General features: G+C 34.3%; 1 protein-coding gene across 1 annotated transcript in view; it reads right to left on the bottom strand.

Moving 5' to 3' along the window:
* Ir92a (Ionotropic receptor 92a) overlaps positions 1–15,480 on the bottom strand; it is a 41,398-nt gene that overhangs the window by 12,116 nt on the left and 13,802 nt on the right. The window contains exons 5-10 of the mRNA XM_075305170.1: positions 5,382–5,514; positions 5,142–5,322; positions 4,841–5,080; positions 1,343–1,715; positions 1,138–1,269; positions 870–1,065 (exon numbers count right to left, since the gene is read on the bottom strand). Of these exons, the coding sequence (XP_075161285.1) occupies positions 870–1,065; positions 1,138–1,269; positions 1,343–1,715; positions 4,841–5,080; positions 5,142–5,322; positions 5,382–5,514 (1,255 nt within the window). The remainder of the gene's footprint in view (positions 1–869; positions 1,066–1,137; positions 1,270–1,342; positions 1,716–4,840; positions 5,081–5,141; positions 5,323–5,381; positions 5,515–15,480) is intronic.

Here is a 15,480-nt window from a genome sequence, read left to right as displayed (position 1 = left end):
TTTTTTATAGAAATTAAATTTTAACAAAATTTTCTATAGAAATACAATTTTGACAATATTTTCTATAGAAATAAAATTTTGATAACGTTGTCGATAAAATTTTAACAAAATTTTCTAAAAAAATACCATTTTGATAAAATTTTCTATAGAAATAAAATTTTGACGAAATTTTCTATAGAAATAAAATTTTGACAAAATTTTCTATAGGAATAAAATTTTGACAAAATTTTCTAAAAAATACAATTTTGACAAAATTTTTTATAGAAATAAAATTTTGACAAAATTTTGTATAGAAATAAAATGTTTAACTTGTTTTTTATATAGATATAAAATTTTGACAAACATTTTTATAAAAATACAATTTTGACAAAATTTTCTATAGAAATAACATTTTGAAAAAATTTTCTGTATAAATAATATTTTGACAAAATCAATACCAAAATCATTAAAGATAAAATCCTTGGAATCGGGAATGCTTTTTTCATTGTACTGAAAGGGGATAAACCAACACGGAAAAACTGTTTGGTAGTCGTCCGGTTTGAAACCACGACGCTCTGCATATGGTAGTTTCCATATGGTGTGGGCTGTATGTGTTGGGGACACCAGAACGTTGTGCTGTTTTTATTCGAAGAAAAGTATTTTCTTTGGATTCAAACATGTGAAAATTTCCGTAAGGATTTTGATACGATTCCGAGCCAAAGATGCGTTTTCTTTAAAATAAAGACTATTTTAGGCCGCTATTTAGTTTTAAATCTAGGATCTATAAAATTAAATTTGAAATACAGATTTGATATTTCAAAATTTAAATCACATATCCATCATTTTGCGATATATTTTTATTATCTATTTAAAAAAAAAAAAAAAACAACCAATAAAGCGCACGCGATGTCTTAATAATTCCAAAGCAAAAACAAATAATGCGGTTAAATGACCAAAAAGTAATATGAAAAGTGGTCCTGAAATGTGTTCAATGGACAACTTCTGGGGTGGTAATTTTTCAATATGACCCGTGGATAATTCGATCAATACATTCTGCATATGCATGTTAGTAAAACGCATCTTATACTAAAACAAATATAAAATTCGAGTTATACCAGCTAGATGTTACTAAAATAACAAAAATCACATTTGTCTTACATATTTCTCCCAGTAGATGTAGAGGCCAGTTTCCAAACAAAACAAAATATGCTGATCCAACAGGGGCATCATAGGCCAACCCATTATGGAAACAGCACGAGTCCAATCGAAATATAAATCATCTTTGAGAATCTAAAAAAAAAAAACAAATATCCATTCAATATTGAGTTTAATATTGGTGAAGTGTTTCAATTGATAGCCTTACGGTTCTTGACGATAGACATTCCATTGTTATATAATCACCAACATTTAGCGAACCACTGTACAGACGTTCCAATCCCAATCCATAGTCATCTCTGAAACTGGCATTGTACAGAAAATCATAATCTCGTACCTCAAATTTTTGTGTTAATATTTTCTCATGTTCAATATCGGATTGATCAACTGTTGTCACCCATATAATAGAGGGGGTTCCCCATTTCCAATTGGTCAAAGACCATTTTTGTATTGTATCAACGGGTGCATTAAACAAAGGCATGGTCAAGATGGATTTCAATTGCCCACTGTAGGTACTCTCTAAGGTAATGGTAGCGCACAGTAGAAAGCCTAAGAAAATTCGTGTTGCCATACGACGAAGGCTGGAAGTGAAGAGAATTACTTCAATGAGACACAAAGACCAAAATTCTTTTACAAAGTTCGGAATAATAAAATGGAGGGAATTTTCAATTTTTATGAGCTTTTATATAAAAAATTGATTTTTTTTTTATTTTTTGGGGGAGATCACGAATTAACCTCCTTTTCGATCTAGGACGCTTAGTTTAGGAGATATGAGCAAAAGAAGTTGTTCATATACAAAATTATTTTTTTTTTTAATTTGGAGGAATTTTCGGGGTTGATCACGAATTAACCTTCTTTTATCTCTAGGAAGCTTAGTTTAGGAGATGTGACACACAGGGCTGACGATTTATCGGCATTTTGACGATTTTTTACTCAAAAAATAGCAAATGCCGATTTTCCGATTTTTGCCCCAAAAATGACGATATAGCTCGGTTCAAAAATGTTGACTAGAAGCAGTTCGTTTACACATTTAGAGCCAGCAAAAGAGAGAATACATTCGACAATAGTCAGATAGAGAAATTGCAAGTTTTTGTCAGAGATTTCATACATGTAGGAGCTATAGCTCATTCTACATCTACAGTATCACGGTTGCCACTCGTGCCAAAAATAATCCACCAAAATTTGAAGAAAATTTTATCAAAAATCTACAAAATTACAAAGATATCTTGAAGTTCTTGATAAAATTTTTGTGGTTGGTATATAAAGGGTGGTTAAAATTGCAAGGGCCGATGTTGATTTTGAATAAAATAAAAACTATTTAGGAAATTATTGTAATTTTATTTTATTATGATATATTGGTATTACTCAATTATGTATGGAACAAAATATCGGCCAAATGGGGGCCGCGACCTCGGTGGCACACATCCATCCGATGGTCCAAATTTTCGATGGCGCTGAGGCATAATGGAGGTTCTATGCCATTAATGTGCCGAATTATTTCATTAGCTCTTGAATTGTTGCTGGCTTATCGACGTACACCTTTTCTTTCAAATAACCCCAAAGAAAAAAGTCCAACGGTATCAAATCACATGATCTTGGCGGCCAATTGACATCGCCATTACGTGAGATAACACGGCCATTGAATTTGTTGCGCAAAAGAGCCATTGTTTCGTTAGCTGTGTGGCAAGTGGCACCGTCCTGCTGAAACCACATCCATATCTTCCAATTCGGGCCATAAAAAGTTAGTTATCATCTCACGATAGCGAACACCATTCCCAGTAACTGCCTGACCGGCCTCATTTTGGAAAAAATACGGCCCGATGATGCCGCCAGCCCATAAGCCGCACCAAACAGTCACTCTTTGTGGGTGCATTGGTTTTTGGACAATCACTGTTGGATTCTCATTCGGCCAAATGCTGCAATTCTGTTTATTGACGAATCCACTGAGGTGAAAATGTGCCTCATAACTGAAGATGATTTTCTGCGAAAATTGATCATCCACTGTTGCCATTTCTTGGAACCATTTAACACGTTCTTGGATTGTGTATCTCTCCATGGTTCAAATTGAGTAAGTCTGAAATAGATGGCGTTTATGTGTGGTTCACATTCAACATCGGCCCTTACAATTTAACCACCCTTTACAAAAATGTTGTTTTATTCGAAAGAATAAATTTATAGAACATTTTGTTAAAATTTTATTTCTACAGAAAAAGTTGTCAAAATTTTATTTCTAGAGAAAATTCCGGCAAAATTTTATTTCTGTAGAGAATTTTGTCAAAATTTTATTTTTATAGAAAATTTTGTCAAAATTTTATTTCTGTAGAAAATTTTGTCAAAATTTTATTTCTATAGAAAATTTTGTCAAAATTGTATTTCTATTAAAAAATTTGTCAACATTTGATTTCTATAGAGAATTTTGAAAAATTTGTATTTCAATAGAAAACTTTCTCAAGCATTTATATCTGTAGAAAATTTTTGCACATTTTTATTTCTTTAGAATATTCTTGCAAAAATTTATTTCTATAGAACCTTTTTGGCAATTTTTTTCTATAGTAAATTCTTGCAAAATTGTTTTTCTATGAATATTTTTGCAAAATTTTATTTCTAAGAAAATTTTGCAAAATTATATTTTTAATAAATTTTTTGCAAATTGTGAAATTTTGGAAAATCGGGCAACACATATGTAAATATTAAAGATCTTTATTTTTATTCTTAAATAACAAACTTACTGAAGCAAAACAATATTAAAAAAATATTTTTTTTTATATTATTTTTTGAATTGCATAGCATAGCATTGCATAAAAATGTTTTTTTTTATTTTATTTTTATACAAGACTGAATTCATTATCATTTTGTAGTTGAAATGCATAGTTGCGTTAATTTTCTGTTCTTTATATGAAATAAATATTTTTGTTTTTTTACAAAAAAATTAGTTTGGTTTTAATATTATTAACATTGCAGATTTTTTGACGATTTTTAAAATGGAAGTGATGATTATGACGATTTTTTCGGAAAAAAGTGACGATTATTCTTGAAATTTTATTGGCAGCCCTGCACAGAAGTTTTCCATATAAAAATTTGATTTTTTTATGATTTGGATTTAGGCGATATGAGCAAAAGAAGTTGTTCATATAAAAATTTGATTTGGATTTAATTTTGGATTCTTTGGGGTGTAGGGGTGATCACGAATGAATGTCCTTTTCGCTCTAGGACGCTTAGTTTAGGAGATACGAGAAAACGAAGTATTTCATATAAAAATTTGAATTTTTTAGAATTTGGATGGAATTTTTGATTTTTTGGATGTGGTCACGAGTTAACCTCCTTTTCACTCTAAGACGCTTAGTTTTGGAAATATGAGCAAAAGAAGTTTTTCATATAAAAATTTGCATTTTTTTAGGATTTGGATGGATGGAATTTTTGACTTTGAGGTGTGTTCATGAATTAACCTCTTTTTCTCTCTAGGACGCTTAGTTTAGGAGATATGAGCAAAATAAGTTTTTCATATAAATTTTGATTTTTTTAGGATTTGGTTTAAATTTTCGATTTTTTGGGGGTTGTCACGAATTAGCCTTTTTTTCTCTCTAGGACACTTAATTTAGGAGATATGAGCAAAATTAATTTTTCATATAAAAATTTGAGTGTTTGGAGGGTGAAACGAAAAACTGAGGAAACATGACACTGCTGGTTATTAAAAATTCTCACTTACGCAGTATCAGCCGAAGGTTGTTGTATAAAAACAGCAAACACATCCAATAGAGTTTTCTCCCAAGCCTTCAAGCCATATTTCTTTTTTCTTTTCTGCGTAGCACTATGCATATGTCCCAAACGATTTGCTGAATATTTGAACAAGAGAAAAACCAGGGAACAAGATATCATAGTCATGAATATAAAAATCCACAGTGCTGTTGAAAAAGGCATTATATTTGTGCGCCAGCGAGGATATTCTCTGAAAATATGGTCAAACTTAATTTCCAAGCAATGAATAAACAGCATGCTTATTGCCTTACTTTGGTCCTGGTCCCATAATCGTTACAGCTGATCTGGCTATGAATTGTGATACTTCCATAAGATTATTGTACCAATTGTAAATACAGCCAATGGCCATTTCCATATGTTGTTCATACAGGTCACCCAGCATACCTTCTGTTGTTCCATTATCTAAAATAATACCCCAATCGTCTGGTGGATCTGAAATTTGTATTGGCATTAATTTTACATTTTACAAAAATTTGTTTTTTTATATTTACATGGTATAATTCTTAAATGGCAATTCCGTATTTGACAAAATGTCCTCACCAATTCAGCTTCAGCACCTTGAAACATTACTGTTTTATCAGGTCCATCAGTGTTCACAGAATCTTCTTCGCCTTCACCGGGAGCCTAAGGAATAAAATATGATATGTACGGTTTGATCATTCAAAAAGAATAAAGCTTTTACATGAAGAATAGATAGCGGTACTATAATTAACTCCGGATGATTAAACTTAAAAGGCAACGGTTCAGTAGTAGCATTTTGATTGAAGCAATAGTGGTTATTGAAAAAAATATATATTTTACAAATTTTTTTGTTGATAAATAAGATAGCCAGCGTGCATGAATACAATAATGTCTCTCGTATGTATGCCTACGAAAAGAAGCGTAGAGAACGGACATAACCCCGCAACTACGATTTTCGTTTAGACACACACTAGCCATGTAGATACATTCCTAGGCATTCTATCGCAATAATCATTCATATTGATCTTCTTTTTCCAACAAAAGACAGAGACTCGCAGAGAATCTCGACAAACAACATTGGGATTACATTTCCCAAACTGAGGCCTTCTGTTTTACAGCACCTATATTTCATATAATGAAAATATTGATTGAACTATGGTTCCCATAGTGCGACCCAGAGATCTTCGAGAGCACAATTTCCACGCTGAGTTATTTTGTTCTGTTCATATACTGACACCGTTGAACTAGCTGGTTCCATACTGATACTATCTGTGGTACAGAGGCGCTCAGATTTACAGTTCCGATGTTGAGACATTCGAACTTAATGTTGCATTATTGATACCTTCAGATGTGCAATTGCCATATTGACCCATGGGCGCCAATAGATCTCATACTAACACTTTTGGGCCCATAGTTCCGTACTGAGACTTTTGGGCTTATAGTTTCCATACTGAGATCCGTGGTCCTATAGTTCTCATACTTCGGGTCTAATGTTCCTCTGCTGTTACCTGCGGGCCCAGAGTTCGCATACCGACTTACAGTTCCCATACAGAGATCAGGCCTAAAGTCCTGATAATAAGAACTTAGAATCAACGGTTGCGTTATTGAGACTTTCAGTTTTACAGTTGCCTACAGACACATTGGAGCCTCATAGTTCCCATAATGAAACTTTCAGGCCTACAGTTCTCATACTGAGACATTCGGACCTAAATATAGGTCCCATACGGAAATGATCGAATCTACAGTTCCCATACAGAGACAATTGGGTTACAGTTCCGATACTGAGATTTTGTTCTCATACTGATCTCTTTAGACCTACAGTTTCCATACTGATTTCTTTGGACCTACAGTTTCCATACTAAGGCCATCGGGTGCACAATTCCCACAGTAAGTATTCGGCCATACAGGTCCAATACGGAGATGATCGGGCCTACATTTCCGTTGCTTCGATTTTCGAGTTTAGGGGTGCATTCAGTTGGACAGTTGTCATACGGACACATTGGGACCAATAGTTCCCAATACTGGTACCTATACTGTTACCTGCGAGCGAACAATTTGCATACCGATTCAGGCTGTAGTCTACAAATTGAGATCTCAATACTGAAACCTTCTGATCTACTGTTTCTATGTTGAGACTATTGGGTCTGGAGTTTCCATGCTGAGACGGGTCTGCTTTTCCGATACAGATACTTACGAGCCTAGGTTAGGTTACGTATAGCGGCAGCCCGATATTTCAGGCTCACTTAGACTATTCAGTCCATTGTGATACCAGAGTGGTGAATTTCTCTCTTATCACTGAGTGCTGCCCGATTCTATGTTAAGCTCAATGACAAGGGACCTCCTTTTTATAGCCGAGTCCGAACGGCGTTCCACATTGCAGTGAAACCACTTAGAGAAGCTTTGAAACCCTCAGAAATGTCACCAGCATTACTGAGGTGGGATAATCCACCGCTGAAAAACTTTTTGGTGTTTGGTCGAAACTGGGTTTGAACCCACGACCCTGTGTATGCAAGGCGGGTATGCTAACCATTGCACCACGGTGGCTCGAGCCTAAGGTTTCATTAATGAGGCCTTCCATTCTGATACATTGGGGCCAATAGTTCTCATGCTGAGATCTTTGGAATTACAGTTTCCATACTGAGATCTTCGACCCTACAGTTCCCATACTGAGCCGTTGACCTTGTAGCTCCCATATTGAGACGATCGCGTTAAGGGTTATTGAGAAATTCGAACAATTTTGGGACCTTCAGTTGTACCATTGCCATACTGACACATTGGGGCTATTAGTTCTCTTACTGAGATGTTCGCTCCTATTGTTCTCATACTGAGACCTTTGCGAGTACAGTTGTTATATTGATAATTTCCAGCATATAGTTCCTATGCTGATATCTGCGTGCGCAAAGATCCCATACCGATCACCGCTGCAGTCTTCAAATTGAGATTCCATTGAGTCTGATGTTTCCGTGATGAGTCTTTCGGGCACTGTGCCGTAGACCCTACAGTTCTTATACAGAAACGGTGGGGCCTACAGTTCCATACTGAGACCTTCTGACATACAGGTCTCACGTTGAGCTTTCGGCTCTACAGTCCTAGTACAAAGACTGTGGGGTGTACAGACTTTCGAACCTGAGGTTGAATTATTGAGACCTTTAGTCTTACCGTTGCCCTAATGATACATTGGGACTAATAGTTCACACATTAAGATCGTTAGGTCTATAGTTTCCCTACAAGCTTACAGTTCTTACACTGAGAATTCGGCAATACAGTTTCCACCCAGAGATGATCGGGACTACAATTTCGATATAAATAGTGCTTCGAGCCTATGGTTGCATTATTTGGACCTTCAGTTGTCCATTGCCATGCTGACCCAATACTTGTCACATTGAGTTCTTTGAGCCTACAGTCTCCATACTGAGGCTGTCGGGCGTACACGTCCCATATTGAGCTTTCGGCTCTACAGTTCCAATGCAGAGACCATCAGGTCTACAGTTCCGATACTTAGAGCTTCAAGCCTAAGCTTGCATCATTGAGGCCTTCAGCTTTACTTTTCCCAAATTGATGCATTGGGACCAATAGTTCTAATACTGAGATCGATGGGTGTATAGTTTCGATACTGAGGCTATTGGACGTACAGTTCCAACATGAACAGTGCTTCGACCCTAAGATTTCATATTATAGAGCTTCAGTTGTGTAGTTGCCATACTGACACATTGGTGGCAATAGTTATCGTACTAAAGTCTTCGGGCCTATAGTTCCTATATTGAGACCTTCAGACATACAGTTCCTGTTGATACCTACGGACGTACAGTTCGCATTTCGGATTGGTAGTTTCCAAATTGAGAAATAGTTCGTACACTGCTATTGGACATGTAGTGTCTATGTTAAGATTATCTAGGGTACATTTCCCATACTAAGCTTTCGGCCCTAGTGTCTCTTACAGAGACCTTAGGGCCTACAGGTCCCATACAGAGACGATCGGGCTTACTGCTCCCACATTGTACATTTTGGACGTAGAACTGCCATGAAATCGGACCTGCAGTGCCCAAATCCAGACTTCTTATACTGAGAACTTCGGTCCTATATTTCCTATAATGAGATCTGGGGGCTATAGCTCCAATACTAAAACCTTTGGGCCTCCAGTTTCCATACAGAGACAATCGGGCGTACAGTTCCCACAATTAAACATTTTGGTCGTAGAGCTCCCATTCCGATCGGACTTGTACTGACACAAACTCCAGACCTCCCATACTGAGAACGTCGATCCTATATTACCTATAATGAGATCTGTAGGCCTACAGTTCCGATACTATGACCTTCGGGGCTACAGTTCGAATAGTGAGAATTGCGGACGAAGGGCTCGCATACCGGGACCTGTAGTGCCCAAATTAAGACCTCCCATACTGAGACCTAATGGCCATGCTCAGACTATCGGGGGCACAATTCAAACATTGAGGAGTAGCCCATACAGATTGGCCAACTCGGAGGCGGACGGACTTATAGTTCACATTCCTGCGGGCGTACAGTTCGCATTTTGCGTCTCTAGTCCCCAAATTGAGAATTCCCATCCTGAGACCTTCTGGACTACACTGAGACCATTGGACCTGCAGTTTCTATTCTAAGACTATCTGGGTACATTTCCCAAACTGACCCTTCAGCCCTAGAGTTTCATAAAGAGACGGACCGGCCCTATAGTACCGATACTGAGACAGTACCGATACTGACACTTTGGGGCCAATAGTTCATATACTGAGACTCACGGACCATACAGAGACGATCGGGCGTATAGTTCCCATGTCAAAGATTTTGGACGTGTAGCCTCGAAGATCCCCATACGAGAGGCTACACATTACATTCTAAAATATGGGGATGTATAGTTCACACATACAATAACTATGAAAATATTTTGCATTTGTATTCGGTCCGTAATAGACCCGAATAGTTTTTGAATTGAATCCGATGCTGATACCCATACCAAGCTGCCATCGAACCCTAGATTATTCCCTCGTTCGACCCTACTACAGAGCCTGATAGTAAAAATCTACTAACGGCGGCTTCCATCAGATTCAGCCTTTATTGAAAGGAAATTACCATATATTCCTCAAGTAGATTGTAAAATAGTTTCCATCTGTAATATGGGTTATGTCAAGGATAATTAAATCTTGAGAAAATGTGTTTGGCCATGTTGAAGGACGAAATCCCCGAAATTACCAGCGTAAGTGAAATTCTCGGGATGAATATCTTGGCTAAAAACTATTTGAACTTCACACCATTGGCGGAGCTAGAAATTTTCTCTGGGGGGGCTATGCCCCCCCAGACACCTTCGAAATTTTGTCGAAATTTCCGAAGCGATAAATTACCCCTATTGATAAAACTATACATCCTCAATTTTATTGCGGTGTTAAAGGCAATATGCAGCAAAATCAATCAAAAACAAAAAAAACTCAATCACAAAAATTAGTTGTATCAATTAATTTTTTAATTGGCTTTGATGATTGATACTATCATTTTTTTTTTGATTGAATACATTTCAATTAAAAACAAGTAAGTAAAATCTAAAGTCGGGCGGAGCCGACTATATTATACCCTTCACCACTATGTAGACAAACATTTGTGTTACCATCTCAACTACTTAAAATTTGCTGGGAGATATATAAAGGTTTGCATTTCCAGATACAAATACTTTTAATGGAAACAATTTTTTGTACTTCTACAAAAACTCTAGAATTAAAATTTAAATCGGCTAACGCCCTGGGATGATACACAATGTTAGTAAAAAATATGGGAAATATGAAGCGAGAGAAATTTTAATGCAATTGTACAAAAGAGATTTTTAATTTTTCAGGCGACACATATGTATTCGAGATATAGGACAATTAGAGTAATATTTACAATTTTTGCTACTCAGCAATGGCGATTTTACAAGGATATTGGTTAGATCTCGCCAAGATATGTGTAGGGCGACTTGGAGCCTTATTTAAAACTCATCCGTTCTGTGGAAATTTTGGCATTGCAGTGTGTAGGATATGGGGAAATCATCACAGAATTTTGTGTAAACTGTGAGAATTTTGGCCATATTTGTATTCTCTGTGGAAACTATCCAGTCAATTGGAGGAAAATCCCATTGAAAATGGGTCTAAAATATGAAACAGTCGACCATATTTCCCCAACTCTGGTGTACGTATATATGGGAGCTATATACAATCTGAACCGATTTTGAATAAATTTGACATGTATAGTTAGAATAATAATTCTGCTATCTATGCGAAATTTCACGTAAATGGGAGTATAACTTTGGCCCCCCTGGTCATATGAGTGCAAATCGGACGGGAGATATATATGGGAGCCATATCTAAATCTGAATCGATTTCAACCAAATTTGGCACAATTACCTATACTACTAAACGTACTCCTTGTGCGAAATTTGAAGCAAAGCACGGCAAAACCCTGGATTTTGAGGCCATATAAGTTCAATCGGACGAAAGATATATATGGGAGCTATATCTAAATCTGAACCGATTTTAACAAAATTTGACACACTTAACGATACTATTAAACGTACCCCTTGTGCAAAATTTGAAGCAAATCACGGCAAATCTCTGGCTTTTGTGGTCATATAAGTTCAAATCGGACGAAAGATATATATGGGAGCTTTATCTAAATTTGAACCGATTTCAATCAAGTGTACCAATCATTGGTAGAATGCCAATTCTACCCTCTGTGCAAAATTTCATGAAGATCGGTAGTAAATTTTGGGCTCTGTGGTCATATGAGTCTAAATCGGACGAAAGATATATATGAGAGCTATATCTAAATGTGAACCGATTTGGCTGATATTTTGCAAGATTTGCGAGATTCATTAAATATTTGGATGTACGGTATTTCAAGAAAATTGGTTGATAAACACGCTAACTATGACCACATCGTAGATAATTATATATGGCAGCTATATCTAAATCTGAACCGATTTTTTCCAAAACCAATAGCAATTGTCTCTGTCTCAAGAAACGGCCCTATGCCAAATTTGAGAACGATCGGACTTAAATTGCGAGCTGTACTTTGTGCACAAAATTACATATACAGACAGACGGACGGACAGACAGACAGACAGACGGACATCGCTAAATCGACTCAGATTTTAATTCTTACCCGATCGGTATACTAAAAGATGGGTCTATGACCACTATTTCTTGGCGTTATATACAAATGCACAAACTTATTATACCCTGTACCACAGTAGTGGTGAAGGGTATAATTAATTAGATCAATTAATTTCATGGTTGAAGACAAAAAATATTTTATTGTGTGTGGGAGCCGGTTCCACGACGCCGCTATAAATAATCAAATAGCAACTTACCGTTATTTAATATAACAAAAAATAAAAGCATTGCTTTAAGTATGTGTTTGAAAAATATTGTTTGTTATTTATTTTTAATTCAAGACAACAAACATATGATTTTTAAATTTTATTTAAAATGTGTGTTTTAAAACAGGACTAGAAATCATAAAGCAAAACATAAACTTAATATATTCATCGTGTATAAAAAATACTAAGAATAAAAAATTAAATAAAAGGCAAAAAATAAATTGAATATTATAAAACGTCTATCTTCGATTAGTTTTTAAAAATTCTCTGAGAACAGAATACAACGAAGCAACTGTCGAGAGCAGCGGTGCCAACTCTGTGGATTTTTCGTGATTTTGACGATTTTAGATGGTAAATTGGGCATGTGACGATTTATGATTTTAATCAACGTAGTTATAAATTGACTATTTTTGAAAATGTGCGTCTCAAGTTTCCTTTTAGTGTTTTTATTACGTGTTTTTAGTTGTAATGTAAATATCAATACTAAAAAATATGCTTAACATACTCTCTCTGCCACAATCTTAATTGGATTAAACACATCGCAAAGCTTGAATTAAAATATAAAACAACTGTAGCTTTGATTATTCTGGGGGGGGCAAGAACTATTTTGGGGGGGGGGCATAGCCCCCCCCAGCACCCCCCTAGCTACGCCAATGCTTCACACCCTTTATAAAAATGACGCTCTCTCTGTCTCTTTTTATGCATCATTATGAGACTACATAATGAATACGATATTTATTGAAAGTTGATAGACTTTACAGAATATTGTATAGCATGTAATTAACATAATTTGCGGTTTATTATAACTACTCCGCCATAAAACCACAAGTATAGTCCTATTCTTGTGGTTGTCCATTTGCTAATGGTTGTATTTATTTCAGGCGAGTAACAATCCAAAACCTCTTACTCTGAAATGAGATATACAATTAGGAAAGAATCCTCTTACTCCCCGCGGCAGTAAATTGACGGGCATTTAAATCAATAATGTTTATCTCACACTTATCTCTAGGACAATTGCCTTCGAGGGGTCGATGAGGGTGAGCAAAGAAAACTATCATTAGTCCTCTTCATAAACACATACACTGCCTTCATTACTCCATCTCTCTATCTGTTTATGGGCGGATATACCCCTAGACATATTCCATATTGACAATTGAGTGTGAATAAAAGTTTTCTAGCCCCACCTATGGCTGTTGGCACAGTTGGACGAAGCAACGATTTGCCTCCTGTTTGGCAAAGAGCCCAAGGAGTGACATCAAACAGTGGTGGTCGTGGTGGTGGCCTGGTGCTAGATAAACATATGCCACAACATGTGTTTACAATTAAGTGACACCACTACACAAGTCCCATCAGAGCGATGAGACAGGCGTGTAGGAGATGCCGGAGAAAGAGGAGGAGAGGCAGTGTAAATGCAACACCAAAATGGAAAACTTCGGCCTCAGACTTATGTCGGAACTTAACCAACAATAAAGTATTCTTGCAAAAGTTTTCCATGTTTAACTTTATGTTTTCTTTGCGATTCACTACGGAAATGGTTCTTCTTGTTCATTCCTCCCAAGGGGTATTCATGTGGGATGATGCAATGGTGAATTTTGTGTGAATTGCATTGATGTAGGTGGATAAGGTGTGTGTGTGCGTATGCGAGTGGATCTATTAAATTGCCCAAAGGTGCACTGTGAATTAGGAGATTTTGAAAGTTCAATAAAATTTACTGGATATGTAGGAAAATAGCATGGGTATGAGAACCACCGTAATGTAATGGTTAGGATGCCCATTTTTAATAAAAAGGGTTATGGGGTCAATCTCAAATTCGACCCCAACTAAGAGGTACTTCAAAATTTTTTTATAGAATTAAAATTTTGACAAAAATGTCTATAGAAATAAAATTTTGACAAAATTTCCTATCGAAATGAATGTTGACAACGATTTCTATAGAAATAAATTTGTGTCAAAATTTTCTATAGAAATGAAATTTTGACAAAATTTTCTATAGAAATAAAATTTTGACAAAATTTTCTATGGAAATAAAATTTTGACAAAGTTCTCTACAGAAATAAAATTTTTACAAAATAAACTTTTAACAAAATTTTCTATAGAAATAAAATGTTGATAAAATTTTCGATAGAAATAAAATATTAACAAAATTTTCTTTATAGAAATAAAATTTTGAGAAAACTTTCTATAGAAATAAAATTTTGAGAAAATTTTCAATAGAAATAAAATTTTGATAAAATGTCCTATAGAAAAAAAAATTTGACAACATTTTCTATAGAAATAAAATTTTTAAAAAATTTTCTAGAAAAATAAAATATTGACAAAATTTTCGATAGAAACAAAATTTTAACAACGAATAAACTCTTGATTCAATTTTCTATAAAAATAAAATATTGACAAAATTTTCAATTGCAGTAAAATATTAACAGAATTTTCTTTATAAAAATTAAATTTTCACAAAATTTTCGATAGAGACAAAATTTTCTATAGAAATAAAATTTTGACAAAATTTTCCAAAGAAATAAAATTTTGACAAAATTTTCTATAGAAATAAAATATTGACATAATTTTCTATATACATAAAATTTTTGTTGTTGTCTTTGAGTTCAGCTTGACAAAATTTTAACAATATTTTCTATAAAAATAAAATTTTGACAAAATTTTCTATAAAAATAAATTTTTGACAAAATTTTCAATTGAAATAAAATGTTAAAAGAATTTACTTCTATACATTTTTACAAAATTTTCTATAGAAATTCTCTATAGAAATAAAATTTTGACTAAATTTTCAATAGGAATAAAATTTTGATAAAATTTCCTATAAAAAAAATTGACAACATTTCTATAGAAATAAAATTTTTAAAAAATTTTCTAAAAAAATAAAATATTGACAAAATTTTCTATAAAAATAAATAAAATTTTGACAAAATTCTCTATAGAAAAAAAAAATGTTTACAAGATTTTTCAAAGAAATAAAATTTTGACAAAATTTTCTATAGAAATAAAATATTGACATAATTTTCTATATAAATAAAATTTTTGTTGTTGTTTTTGAGTTCAGCTTGACAAAATTTTAACAAAATTTTCTATAAAAATAAATCTTTGAAAAAATTTTCTATAGAAGTAACATTTTTACAAAATTTTCTATAGAAATAAAATTTTGACAAAATTCTCTATAGACATAAAATTTTGACTAAATTTTCTATAGAAATACAATTTTGACAAAATTTTCGATAGAAACAAAATTTTAACAACGAATAAATTTTTGATAC

This window comes from Haematobia irritans, chromosome 1, assembly GCF_050003625.1.
Source record: "Haematobia irritans isolate KBUSLIRL chromosome 1, ASM5000362v1, whole genome shotgun sequence".
Lineage (NCBI taxonomy): Eukaryota > Metazoa > Arthropoda > Insecta > Diptera > Muscidae > Haematobia > Haematobia irritans.
The sequence above is the reverse complement of the archived record's forward strand: the minus strand, read 5'-3'. Positions and strand labels throughout refer to the sequence as shown.